The sequence below is a fragment of the Vidua macroura genome, chromosome 3 (genome assembly GCF_024509145.1).
Source record: "Vidua macroura isolate BioBank_ID:100142 chromosome 3, ASM2450914v1, whole genome shotgun sequence".
In the NCBI taxonomy this organism is placed as follows: Eukaryota; Metazoa; Chordata; class Aves; order Passeriformes; family Viduidae; genus Vidua; species Vidua macroura.
This window is the reverse complement of record NC_071573.1, coordinates 453,520-467,630: the sequence shown is the minus strand read 5'-3', so window position 1 is coordinate 467,630 and position 14,111 is coordinate 453,520. Positions and strand designations below refer to the sequence as shown.

At 46.8% G+C, this 14,111-nt stretch overlaps 1 protein-coding gene across 1 annotated transcript; it reads left to right on the top strand.

Moving 5' to 3' along the window:
* The first annotated feature begins 7,490 nt into the window (after positions 1-7,490).
* CST3 (cystatin C) lies at positions 7,491-9,786 on the top strand. The gene is made up of 3 exons (XM_053974552.1): positions 7,491-7,787; positions 8,269-8,382; positions 9,380-9,786. The coding sequence occupies exons 1-3, from the start codon at positions 7,506-7,508 to the stop codon at positions 9,455-9,457; spliced, it is 474 nt and encodes a 157-aa protein (XP_053830527.1). The 5' UTR covers positions 7,491-7,505; the 3' UTR covers positions 9,458-9,786.
* The last annotated feature ends 4,325 nt before the right edge of the window (positions 9,787-14,111 follow it).

Below are 14,111 nucleotides of genomic sequence, written 5' to 3'. Positions count from 1 at the left end.
CTGTTGTTTGCATCAAGAAAGCATTACCCGACCTGAGAGAATGGTATTATGTGGCTGCCTGTGTGTTTTTAAGCCCAGAACTGAAGTGCTGGGCTGTAAACCCTCCAGGCTTCTTCCTTTGTACCAACAGGGACTGGGCACAGTGAGGCTTCCACTTTGCTTAGCACAGCAGGACCTGTAGGTGGGTAATGCTGCCTGGTGCTGAAGTGGCTGTGATGTCCTTCTAATGACTGCCTCAAGGCATGCTCAGCTGCTCTCTATTTTCCCAGTGAAGTGCAGCCATGGTAATCAGGCCTTTTTAATGTTGAGTGATTTCCTACAACTTAAAAAAACTGATCAGCTGGAGTCCTGAAGCTTAACAGCCAGTATCCAAGTGCCCTATGGAATACTTCAGCCTGATACCAAATGATTCAGAGTAACTGGAAAGAAAATACCAAGTGCCAATGTGGTTACTTAATTCCACACCCAGCTGCCTAACTTCATTCTGTCCTCTCTGACTTTGGAGGTCACTAGAAGAAAGGAAGGCCTGAATGCATAATGTCAGTGCATTATCCAGACTGCCTACCTAATCAGAAAGTAAAGCTTAAACAGCTGAGTGGCATTTGGCCTTCTAAAACTCTCGCAAGCATACAGGAGCATGCATAATTTTCTCTCACTCAGGAAGGATTTTGTTTATTTGATAGGTGCCTGTGTCTGTTTGTATGTGTATGGTTTTATTAGTTTACTCTTAGTCTAAAAAGGAGCCTATTTTGCATCATAAGTAACTCTGCATATGACGTGTCACTGCTGGGCTGGTGCAGTGATGTATCATCACAACCTTATGGAGTTTGTTTCCCGTCAGACATCTCATAATAAATTGCAGGGGTTTTTTCAGGTTCCAGCCCCTGGGACTCATGTGAACATATGCAAACTTTGATAGTCATTATACTACCTTATGATCTGACTGCCAGTTTGACAGAGGAAAACTTGGAAATCTAACCTTGATTTATGATTGATGTATTTCAAAAAGGAGTCAAAAAGCAGATTAAAAAGGCACTTAGAGTGTATTGGGTTTGAGATATTTCAAAGGTAATCTCCTACCTGTAGGGAGCGTGATTATTGTTTGCGATCTGAGGTTTGCTATCCCATTACTGAGTGACGACAAAAGCTGTTGTTCCTCCTGCAGGCCCCGTTTCTGTGCGAGAGCCGTGCAGAGATTAGAGCTCTGCAGGCTGTGCTTTCCAGCCCTGCAGGAAGCAGCCAAAGGCTGTTATCTTTAGCCAGATGCAGATAGCAGGCCTGGAGGAGAGGTACTCAGATAAAGTGTGAGGGGCTGCCACAATGGAGATTTTTCTGGGAAGTTCAACCAAACTCTGGAAGCGTGTTCAGAGAATTGCCCTGTGTACACGTTAGGAATTGCCAAAGGAACGGCAGGTGCCAAAGGTTGTGGAGTTTCCCTCACTGGAGATACTCAAGAACAGTCTGGACACAGTCCTGTGCCATGTGCTCTGGATGACCCTGCTTGAGCAGGGACCACAGGGACACACTGGTTCCTTCCAAGCTGACCCATCCTGGGATTCTGAACTGTGGTCCACCAACACGGCTGCACTGTGGCTGAGCTGTTAGCAATGAAACACCCGTTCTATGCAGCTATTCCTACAGGAGCTGGACACAACTCCCCAATAAACTGCAGTGAAACAAAAGCTTCCTTGTCCTTGCCCTGTTATGTTCATCAAAGTCCAGTTATTAGCGAGCAGGGAAACTGAGAAGGAATTTTTATTTTTTTAATATTCCCAATTTTATTTTTTCTCCTTATGTTTACACATTTCAATTATTCCTGCTCAGATTAATCTAGTGCATTAGGTCTGTTTTGTACAGGCATGTCTTACATAAGATTGCAGGGAGAATGTTGTGCAAGTCCTTGTGAACAGCTCCACTGATAAGTGTTGCTCTCCTAGGTGGTATGACCCATTCTTTGCTATTCCCTCCATCCTCTTAAGATTTCTTTTTAAGGCTTGTGCTGGTGACATTTCACAGCTCTGTGTCATCCACTGTGTTAGGTGCAGTGATCTGCTTTGGCTTTCTGTCTCCTTGCTTGGATGACTGAAACTTTTGAACTGGAGCGAACTGACAGCAGTTACTGGATACAAAGCAGTTGCTTCACTCACAAATAACCACTTCTTGGAGTAAAAATGCTGCTCTGAAAGTGAGTTTTTACTTGTGCACTTGAGCTGAAACCTGAAGGATTGATAACAATAAATGTGGGCTGCAGCATAGCTTGTAGATTAAATGTATGTTAATTAAGTAATGATAATTGATGCAGTAATCTTATTTATATGTGACAATACGTACTCTTCTGCAAGACCCTTTCATGTTTTGGAATGGGCTGGTCTTTTTGCTGGATGTGCATGCATAGAGCAGCAAGTGAGCCACTGGTGGGGTGAACTTTGAGGCCATTCACAATTTTGCTTCCTTCTTGAGGGAAAAATCTTAGTGGCCAAGTATCCCAGTTTGTCTGGCACGGGTGACTGGTTTTATTTGCAAGCTACCTTGATGATTCCTCTCTTGCAATTGTTAAACACAGCAGGTATCCTGGCCCCTTCCCATGCTTCAAATCCAATAAGCACAATGTAGAAAAGAGTTTAAATCCTTCCTAATGAGAAGCAGTGAGGAATCCTGTTGGCAAGTCAGCCCCTTGAGAACAGGCTGTTCTCAGCACTCAGATGTTTCATAGATTCAAGCCTTGCTTCCCCATTCCCTGCAATAAAGCCTTAACCAGGCAGAGTTTTCTGCTCTGAAATGCTGGGCAGACAGGAACTGCAACCACTAGTATGTATGTATATGGGGATTGTGAAAATATCCAGGCTATGCACCATTGATTTGTCTTTCAATAAGAAATCTTTTATTTGAGAGCACAACAGTTGTCTCTTAAAAACAAAACAACAAAACCAAACAAAAAAATCAAACACACCTCCCCAACCTCAGAATAAAAAAACAAAGCAATTGCGTGTCTGTGCAGTGCCATGCAATCCAAGGCAGTCTGGCATCTGGCTTGGCTCTGCTGGGATCATAGCAGAGGAACTGACTTGAACCAATGAAAACTTGAGGTCCTGGATGGCCTTTTAATTGTTTGTTCTTGCAAGGATTAGGGATTTGTAGTCTTGCTCTTGGCAAAGGGCCTTCGTCATAAATAGGTGCAGTTAAAGTGTGATACCATGCTGAGTGAACACTCAAATTTGTGCTATGCCCTGAAGCCCTTGGACTTGGAAGTAGTGGAGTTACACTACAAGCTGTTGCTGAGGGAGGAGAGAAATGATTTGATTTAAGGAGAGAACAAGAGTGGTGTGACTGTGGACCAGCTCCTGGGGAGCTTGGGGGAACTCTGCATGGACACGGTGCTACTGATTTCCCCTCTGGGCTTCCAGGGATCTGCAGAGCCTCAGAGCTCCACTCTTTGCATCCCAGTCTAGTATCCCAGCAGGCTGCTGGAGGGCCACTTTCAGCACAGCACACAAACAAACATACACTTCACTTAAGGCTTCTTCTTAGTCATGTGAACTCACTGGTGTTCCTCAGAAGCTAAGCTTAAATACGCACTTTATGCTTTGGGTTGGACTGGAGACCAAGGACAGAACTCATTTTCTTGTCAGCTCTGGGAAACAATTCCTAGGGAAGAACAAAACATGTAATAAGAACTAATGAACACAAATCTTACACAGCAAAGCTATTTCTCCTGCAGGCTGAGGCAAATACATAAGATGAAGAATACAGGGGAAAAGGGAATGGACAAATTATTATTCTTAGTAAACAGAAGCTAATATAGCCATCAAAGGCACCAGACTGCAGAAAATCTCTGGTGATAATTTTGAATATATGGTATTGCTGTGCCAGTATTTAGATTTCTCAGAGTAAAAAAAAAAAAGGATTCTGCTGCAGAGGGACTTTTTGCTAAAATCCCAAGTTCACCAGTACTTCACTTAAACCAGCACCCACTTTCAGTACTGTGGGCTCACTGTTTCAGTTGCACAATCTGACCATAACTGATTGCATGCAGTTATTTGAAATGCAGATTTTCCTGCTGCCAATTACTTTGTTTACTGCTTGTGTGTAAACAGCAATGCTTCCCCTCATGGCCATAAGGGCAGATTTACTGCAGTAATTACTAAGCAGATGTCTGCAAGTGAATATCCATTTCTTAGAGGCAGATTATCTTCTGCTCTGGGATAAGGGAAAGGGATTCAAAGCAGGTGCTGCTGTCATCCCACAAGTGATGTGAGCAGCTTGGGACTCAGCAGAGGGCTGTGTAGGTCCCACGCCTTTGCAGGGCGATAATCATTGACCTACTTGAGATCAGTGCTGAGAGACGTTTGGCACTTAATTCCTAAAAGTGACCACCAGTGGGTGAATAGCCCTCAGTGCTACCTGCGCTTCTTTCCTGTTCCTTGTTTTTTCTGTTCCCAAGAAATCTAAGGCTGTGCTTTCAAGAGGGCTCAACACCCAGACTGAGAGCCTGTGTTTCCCAATAGCTCTACTCCCACGAATTGTACGAAAGGTGCACTCAGCACTAAGTGCTAAGCTTATTTAGGAGTCTTTGAACTTGAGAGGGCGGGTCTTTACTAATCCACTTGTACTGCCAGCACAGAAATATGTTTAGAGCAGGCTTTTGGTGCCCTTGAAGCCTCTCCTGGCATATACTGTTTTTCAGCTGGGCAATCACCTTGCAGCCTATCCAGAAAAGCCACTACTGGGTTTTGGCTTGTGGCAAGAGCTTGCCAGTATGTGAAGGCATGCGTACATGCAGAAGAGATGTGGCTGTGTCCTATTTCATTGGGCACTTTCAAATCAGCTGTCTGGATTTCAGAGGCCACTCTTTTGAAACTGAGAGACAAGACAGAGACCTGGTTTTCTTTGCAGGGACAAGTCATGGCATTGCCTCCATTCCTCTCCCGAAAAAGAACGCCTCTGCATGCTAGAGCAGGGAGTGGTGACCACAAGTCTCAAAGGCAGGCAGAGACTCTTTCTCCCACCATCACTGAATAAGCTCATATGGAATGGGTTCATTTCCATAAGCAGAGGACACTCTTCTACTGCAGTGAAATAGTTTTGCCTTTGGTATTAAATCACTCTGAGACCCATCTCATAAACTGCTGACTGTCTTGCTCAAGAGGCCTTTTTTTTTTGTGAGCCCCTGGGACTCATGTGAACATATGCAAACCCTGCATTTGGTTCTGGCAGCCAGTTTGACAGAGGAAAACTTGGAAATCTAACCTTGATTTATGATTGATGTATTTCAAAAAGGAGTCAAAAAGCAGATTAAAAAGGCACTTAGAGTGTATTGGGTTTGAGATATTTCAAAGGTAATCTCCTACCTGTAGGGAGCGTGATTATTGTTTGCGATCTGAGGTTTGCTATCCCATTACTGAGTGACGACAAAAGCTGTTGTTCCTCCTGCAGGCCCCGTTTCTGTGCGAGAGCCGTGCAGAGATTAGAGCTCTGCAGGCTGTGCTTTCCAGCCCTGCAGGAAGCAGCCAAAGGCTGTTATCTTTAGCCAGATGCAGATAGCAGGCCTGGAGGAGAGGTACTCAGATAAAGTGCGAGGGGCTGCCACAATGGAGATTTTTCTGGGAAGTTCAACCAAACTCTGGAAGCGTGTTCAGAGAATTGCCCTGTGTACACGTTAGGAATTGCAAAGTGGAGAAATTGCCACATTTAAAGTTACTCTTTCCACACAAGCCCCCAGGTTTATCTTTGTGCCATGAAAACTACCCCGGGGACATGGCCCACAGCAACTCTACCCATTGATGTTGCCATCCAACTTCCATCTGCCATTTCTGTTGTCCATGTCTTTATGGACTTGATCCTACAAATCTTTCCAATGGATTCAATGGGGCATTTTATCTTTCAGTCCCACAGACACAGAGCTGTCCATATAACTCCAACTGGACAGTGGCCTGGCTGACTGTACTTCACAGGAACTCTATGCCCATACAGATGCTGGAGGCTACAGAACATTTATTTGAAGGATTTTCTGCACATATGCACATATTGTAATGGTTAGAGTTGTAAAAGAGAAATTTTCATGTTTGACAACTATACTTTTGAATGGTGAAAGAGAGATGAGGGACGTCAAGAGAAAGGGCAAGGGATGTAGTAGTTATCTGGAGAAATTAGTAAGCCTGGTATCATAAAAAGCTCACCAGTCCTGAGTGAAGTTGAAACACAGACAAAAAGGCAGATGAAAATATGTTGGATATTGCTCAAATATCAACCACAAAAGAAGATGCTAAACCACTATTTTTCTAGTTATACTGATGGGACAAAGCATTACAAACTTTTGCAGTGTTATTATGAGTCTTCTGCTGCTTGGTAAGTTCTTTAATTACCAGCTTCTTTGTTTATCTGGTTATTCATGAATTTCTGTTGTATATTTTTAAAAAAGCACTTCTGATAGAGCAGGATTACTGCACTCTGCAGAAACAAATGGACAAGATGCAGCTTTATTTCATGAACCAGGTGCCCTTTATTTATCAGCTGTAGAATATAATTTTTTTGCCAACCATGTTTTTCTCCTCATAATTGCTTTGTTTCAAGTCCTGATTTCATGGGGTTTGGACTGGCAATAATCAACAAATGCAGCTTGTTTCTGTTTGAGTGTCTGCAGGTGATTTTGGTGGTGTTCATCCTGGGACTTTGAGCAGCCTGGAATAGTGGAAGGTATCCCTGTCCATGGTAGGGGGGTTGGAGTGAAATGATCTTTGAGGTCCCTCCTAGCCCAAGTCATTCTATGAGTATTTCTCTCGCTACAAGAACGACCCCAGTGTCCTGTCGGTGTTGACAGCTCAGCTTGTTGCCAGCTGCGGGGATTTTTCCATGCTGGATATTGCTGGCACGCAGGCAGCCTTTCCAGTCAGCAGACAAGCCTTTTCCATTAAAAGGCAAGCTGTGGATATTCAGGTGCAAAACCTCCTCCCCTCTCAGCCTAACAATTCCATGAGGCATTAAATCTCATTGGAGCTGGCTCCCTCATGCTGTAATAAGTCCTGTCTTTCCAAACTTAGGATTTCTGATGGGACGAGGGAGATAATGTTGGTATTTAGGGAGCAGACGGGAAGCGAAGCCGTCTGTCTGGGAAGCCGCCTCGGCCCCTCGAAGCGTAGGTGAGGCAACACCAGCGCTGCGGAGGCAGAGGTAGGAAATTACTCAAGGTGTTTTGTGCTGGGAACACAACACCGGTAGCTTAAAATGCTCTGTGGCTTTTATTTTCCTTTCGCAGTAGAGGGAAATAAGCACAAGAATAACCCACGAGGAGGCAGAGTCTGGAAAAAGCCTCCAACTTCCCGCGCCCGTGCGGGAAAGCATCTTCCTCCTCCTCCCCCTCCTCCTTGTCCTCCCCTTTGCCCCCCCGCTCCCTGCCTTGCGGACGCCCTCGCCCAACGCCGCCGGGGCCGGAGGGTCCCGGCCGGGGCGCGGCGCGCCGGGGCTCGGCCCCAAACACCGCCCGGCCCGCCCCGCCCCGCGCCTTTAAAATGGCGGCGGCCGTGAGGCGGAGCGGGCAGAGCGCAGCCATGGCGGCCGGCAGGGTCTCTGTGCTGCTGCTGCTGCTGGCGGCGGCCCTGCTCTTCTTCGCCGGCGCCGTGCGGGGCGCCGGGCTCCGCCCGCGGCTGGTGGGCGCCCCGCAGCCTATCGAGGACCCCGAGAACGACGAGGGGCTGGAGCGGGCTCTGCAGTTCGCCATGACGGCGTACAACAGGGCCAGCAACGACATGTACTCCAGCCGGGTGGTGCGGGTCCTCAGCGCCCAGAGGCAGGTGAGCGGCCGGGGGCGGCACTCTCTGTTAGGGGGCTGGGAATATGCCGGCCGGATTCCTCTGGAGAAGGGGCAGAGCGCTAGCCTGGGGGCTTCTGCAACGTTTTTCCCCCGCAGAAGGCGAAAAAAAGCCCTTTTTTATATCTTGTCTTCTCTGAGTCTGAGTGACCTTGAGTGCTGCGCGCTGTGGAAGGAGCCAGTGGCTTCCCTGCGCTGCTCATGAGTTAACACATGTCTCTGTTTATTGCTAAGGAAGCTGCTTTGTGGGACATGTTTACTTGGATTTTGTTTCCTGTTTCGAAGGGGGTGCCAAGTGCCTCTGTAGTGGAGGTTGCCACATACAATTCTCTCTGTACTTTCACAGTCTGTTTTCCACCATGTAACAGGAACACTGCCTGCCTTTCTGCCAGGCTTCTCTCGGCAGAGAGCCCTTCTCCGTGTGCTGTGAGTAAAGCTGCCTCTGCCGACTTGTCTTGTTGCAGATCGTGGCTGGAGTCAAGTACATAATGGAAGTGGAGATTGCCCGGACAACCTGCACAAAGCCAGCGACTGATATCCAGCACTGTGCTTTCCACGAGGAGCCCCAGATGGCCAAGGTAGGCTCCAGGGCACAGCCTGCCGACCCCCTCCCTTCCCCATTTCCAGCCCTGTCCCTCTGGCTGGCTTCGTACAGATGGCTGTGGTCAGTGTCCCCTGTGTGCCTCGGCCAACATCAGAGACCTTAAGCTTAACAAGGCAAAGCAAGTTTTGCCCTTGCAGAACTTGTCTTGCCAGTTGATGTCAGAGAAGGCAGGGCCTTTTGGCTGTTTTTTAAGTGGGGCTCAGGCTGGAGCAGTGCACGTGTCTCAGGCTTCTTAAGAAGTAGTCACGGTCTGGATCAGAAGGATATGTGGAAGAAACTCTGTCAGACCTACAGGCCTCCTGGCTCTCAGTCCCCATAGAATTCTCATCTCTTTTTTTCCCATGGTGATGTAAACATGCTTGGCAAGCTTTCCTGTGGGACTTGTATTGCTGTGAATACTTTGGGCAAAGCAGTGCCTAGAAGAAGCAGATCACCCCATCTCTCTGTGCCCACCAAGCAGTTACACAGGCATTTTGTAGTGAGTAATTGAGCTTTTTGGGTGGGAGCACCAAACATATCTGCCTTCACCTGGCCCAAGTTTTCCCATAGTGCTTCATTCCTTCTGCTGATGGCAGCAGCAGGATGTATGTGCCCTTTGTTCCTGCTTGTGTGAGAGGTGTAGCTGTGCATAAGAGAAGCACAGAACTGGTGTGTACCATTATGGCAACTGCAATGATTTGTCACACGTGGCTTAGCTGTGCCTGTGGGCTTATGCTTGAGTGTTATCCATGCTGAAAGCTTTCCTCTGTGAGTGGATAAAGGAGATAACCTGATTGTCAGCAGTGCTGATGCTCAGCTTTATTTCTTAAGGTTTATTTAAGAGATGTGACTTGCTCTGAGCACAAGAATGCTGCTCCAGAGTACTTGTCTGGAGAGGGCAAATCCAGAGAGCCACAGGAGTGAAGAACAGTGGTAAATGACGCTGTTTCATGCTCTTATTTTCCTAACTACTTTTTTCTTTCTTTCCTTAGCACACGATTTGCAACTTCGTAGTGTTGAATGTTCCTTGGCGAAACCAAGTGGAGCTGCTGGAGAGCAAGTGCCAGTAAGCCTACCTAGATTCCAGCAGAGACCAGCAACCAGTTGTTCAGATGTAAAAGAAAAAGGCAATAACACAAATTGAGATGGGCTTTATCAATGCCTGTAACTTGGCTACTGATGTATGCTTGTGCTATGCAAATTAAACCATGTAACTTCACTTTTAAAGCACAGTATGATCTCATCTTTTTCTTCCTCAGAATTATTATTTTAGAGCAGCTGTTTTGGTCTTCTACAGCTTTCCCAATGAATTCACTCCAGTATCAGAATTCTTATTAAAACCTCTTGGTATCTATGTTAAGTGACTACTGTAAACATAAAAACTTAATTAATTAATTGCCATGATGTGTGGTTTTCTTTGATCTTCTGCTCTCTTGGAGGGAGGGTTTGCTTTTAGTTGTCACCTGTGCTATCCTGCCCTAAGAATGGGATGAGAAGGAATATTGGGTCGTGATCACAGAGGAGACAAATCATGCTTGTTCCTTAGCTTGGCCTCTGGTTTTGAGTAAAACAGCCTTAGCTGTTTTCATTGAAGGAACTCTGCTTTGGAGAACTCTTGATTTTGGGATGATTAGCTGAAGCTGTAATGGTTTTGGGTCCTGGCTGCTGTACTGTTCTAAGGCTGTAAGGAAGGAGGAGGTTCCCCATGATAAAATTACATTTTCAGGTAGTAGGGGAAGGTGCCAGGTGAAGAGAGAATCTTGGGACTGGGTGAAGGTGCTGAGGTGAACAATGGAGGAGCTTCTTGTTTTTTCACAGTCCCAATAAAGTAAGAGATGCTCTATCTTGTGTTCTTGCTTTTCTGTATTTTGAACTAAACCTTTTCCTTTTGGTGTGAATCTCGCCCATGGATACAGTGAGCCCAGCTCCTTGGGAGTGCATCTTCTGTGGGTTGTTCTTCCTCCCAAGGGAAATGCCACTTCCCCTCATTGCCAGGGTTTGACAAGCTTGCAGTGAACATTAGGCAACACCTTGGTTCATGTTGTAGGGAGGATGAGCTGGTTGCCTGACACCAAAGATCTACATCTGGGTTGTGCTGAGATGCAATAGGAATAAATCCCTGCTTTCCTTCCTTGTCACCCTATTCTCAGTGTGCTGCATGAAGGTGGCCTTGTTTTTCTTGCCAGCCAGGTCAGTGACTCCGCATGTCTCCATCTGCTGACCCTGGAAATCCTGGGTCAGGCTGCTCAGGTGCCCTCAGTTGTCCTTCTCTATCTCCTCAGTTCATACGTGGTTATTCCCTGGCTTCCATCTAGACAAGCACAAGGCAGAGGTGGAGGGATTCCCTCATGCTTTAGGTGAGTTTGCCTCTGTTAATCTTCTGTCCTCTTGGCTTGAGGGTGGGTAATTGCACAGGTCTCCTTCAACGAGAGTCTAGGCAAGAAAGGAAGGTGCAGGTAGACAGAATGAGGCATTTCTAGCACTTTGTTGTATTTATTATCCAGCAGCTCAGAACAGCTCATGGAAAAAAGTGGCTGTGCCAGAGGAGATGAGAGTTAGGAGCTCCTGAATCCGGAGGTGCTGCATTTTCCTGTTGAAGTGCTGGTGACTAAGGGCATGAATGAATGGCACAGATTACCGCATGCTCACAAACTGCTGAGTGTCAACCTTGGTGATTATCCCACCTGGAGAAGTGCCAAAAAAAAAGCCTGACCTAATTTAAACACCTTCCGCTGTGGGCTGTGTTACTTTGCATTTGCAACAGGCTAAGAGCATTAGTGGAAGTTCCCCTGCCAAGAGCATTTTGCTTCTCAGGTCTTTGCTTGGCTGGCTGGCAGTGACTGCCGGCTGAACACTGAGCCCTCATTTTTTAGCTGCATTCTCTGCCTGACTTTTTCAAATGTCGGTGTCAGATGTGAACAAGTGACCAAGGAAGTGCTTGTTTCGTGTAGCCTCTTGCTTTGCTTGCATCTCCTACATCAATTCTGGGGACATTCTTCCTGAAACTTAGGGTCAGAGCTTTGCTCTGCTACAGCTCAAGAATCCAAGGGTTTTTCCTGGCTCTGGTTCTCAGGGACAGATTTAGGGCCAACCATGTGAGAAGTGTAGCTCTCCTTAGCAGTGCCTGCCCTTGCAGGCCTGTGCTCACGTGGACTTGTGGCTCCCAACTCCTGGGTCATTGTTCCCTGCTCATGCTGCTCCCTGGGTCATTGCCCTACAGGGTTTTTCTGAGAATCTTGAAGTTGTATCAGCACTCCTTCCAGGTATGGACACTTCCCTGTGCATGTAGCTGAAATGGCAATTTCCTGCAATTATGGGAGGAAATGACCACGTGAGGATTTGGATCACCCTGCAGCCCTCAGTCTGGGCCCCCCGGTGATGTTGCTGATGTGAATGCACTCAGGATGTATTCCTTAGCCTAAGGCACGGAGACCTCTCAGTGAGTGTTTAAAAATGCATGGTTGTTTGTGTTCATTGTTAACGTGCAATCCCTTAGAATCCCTAGTAAACTTGACTCAGAAGGTCAAATTTACCAATCAAATACACATCCAGTTTTGAATCTTGGTGCTTTATCTCTTGACATGGGAGAGGGAAGACTTCATGTCCCTTTCCTTGTGGGATGCAATGGTCACCTGGAGATAATTTCTGCAGTGTTGAGTAGGAAAGTGTCCTAAACTGGATCACTGCTGGCAATCCTGAGCCTTTCTATAACTTGTCACTCAGCTTTAGTGGTGGCCTGCAGGTGAGAAGGTGGGAGGGCAGGTGCCTGTCTTTCCTCTGGGCAGCATTGTCCCAGCTGGGCAAGGAAGGGTGAGGAGGAGGAGGACTCTTCTTGAGTGAGAAGAGCAGCAAACCTGCAGGCTCCACGGTGCAAATCCCTTCTGAGTGTCTCCCTGCTGACCCTCTGGCATGAGTCATGGCTCACTGGGACAGCAGACCCTGGGGCAGGACCCAGGGCTTGAGGTGACACATGCTAAAACCTCTCTTCTGTATCATCACTCACTCACAGGGCATTGCCCAACCTCCCTGAGCTGATGGGCTCCTGCTGGTAGGATTTTGCAGCAGGGAAGAAAAGGAGAAGCTCAGCTGCTCATCCCTGTGATAAACTGGGGTGTGTGCTGGACCCTATTTTTAAGCTTTCTGGAGGGAGATGTGGGTGTGTGTGAGCACAGGGCTGATGATGGGGAAAACCTTTCCATGTTTCCAGCTGGAGAAGATCCCCCAGTGGCTCAAGATGCCCTCACTGTACCATGCCTTGCAAGGAGGTGTGGCAAGCACATTTCTCTCTCTCTCTCTCAGGATTTTTCATAGAGGTGCACAGAGAGAAAGAAAGAGAAAACAATTTCTATTTCTGCTCCTTGTTTTTCCCATGTGGAATGTGTTTGGAGAATTGTTTCCCTGGGGTGATTGCTTGGTTGGACTCTGGTGAGGATTGTTTGAGCCTGGTGGCCAATCCAGCCCACCTGTGGCTGGACTCTCAGAGAGGGGCACGAGTTGTGAGTTAGTGAGATATGGTAGTTAGAACAAGTAGGTTTGTAGTTTTAGTATCTGCCTTTATATAGTATATGAATGTATTATAGCATAGTTATAATAAAGAAATCATTCATCCTTCTGAACTGGAGTCAGACATCAGCATTTCCTCCCACTGGGTTCACCTGCATTTTACAAAGGGAGGCACTGTCCTCTCTTCCCCACAAGCTGAGAAACTTCATACCTTGTACCCTGCCAACTCCACAACTTTTCAGCATCCAGCTGCAGAAGAAATTGGGACTCAGGCCAGGTCAGGGAATAGATTTTATATCCGGAGCATAAAAGCTAACAAAAGAAGAGTTGTTTCGGTGAAATAGGGATGCTTACACGAAGCATGCCCCTCTCCCTTGTCCAAGGTGGTTTCTCCATCTGTAGAGGTGAGTAGTGGGTTTTTTCCTTCTTGTGGGCCCAAGGAGGGAAGCCCTGGCATCCCTGGAGGAAAATGACCATCTCCAAGTGCCAGGACTGGCTAAAAGCAGGAGGAGGCTGGAGAAGAGATTGGCTTGAAGGGTGACTTTGGTTCACAAATGCAGCCGTGCAGTTCTGAGCACGTCCAGAGCCAGTGGGACAGATGCTCTTCAGACACCACGTTGCAGCTGACTTGGGTGACATTGGCTGTACCAAGCTCCATCTGTGCAGAATCACAGTTTGGTGAGCTTGGGGATCCCAGAGCTGGTTCCAGAAGGGGTATGTGGGAACTTTTCAGGAACAGCCTTCTCTCAAGGCAAGCCATGACCTATAAAATGAAATTAGTTCTGGGCCTCTGGGCATGGCTGGGCTGGGCAGGTTGGCTAATTACACTGACCTTCCCTTGGTAAAACACATGGGACTGGTTAAGATGACTACAGATTTTTAATTACCTGCTTTTCCTTGCTGAGCAGCAGGTCTTTTCACTGCTTTCTGTGTTAGCCAGATAACATAGATGGAAATGTGTTTCCTATATAATCTGACATTTTCAGTGTCTGCTGCACACCCCAGATGGTTCAGAGGAAATGATTTCTTCTGTGAGATGTTGAAAGAATAATGAAACATGATGTTTCTACAGCTCTGACACGCTTTTTGCCCAGCTGCTTGCATGAACAAAGCTGTCTGGGATCTCAGTTTGATAGGAGATTGGAGAACTGACAAGAAACTTATTTGCTCTGTGCTCTTGTAAACTGCTTTCCAAATGTAGGAAATGCTTCTTGCAGATGC

What these genes read in the sequence shown, in the direction of transcription:
- CST3 (XM_053974552.1), top strand. Translation starts at nt 7,506, where the DNA reads ATGGCGGCGGCCGTGAGGCGGAGCGGGCAGAGCGCAGCCATGGCGGCC. An exon ending in TCCTCAGCGCCCAGAGGCAG is followed by an intron (nt 7,788 to 8,268) that starts GTGAGCGGCCGG and finishes GTCTTGTTGCAG; the next exon opens with ATCGTGGCTGGAGTCAAGTA. An exon ending in AGGAGCCCCAGATGGCCAAG is followed by an intron (nt 8,383 to 9,379) that starts GTAGGCTCCAGG and finishes TTCTTTCCTTAG; the next exon opens with CACACGATTTGCAACTTCGT.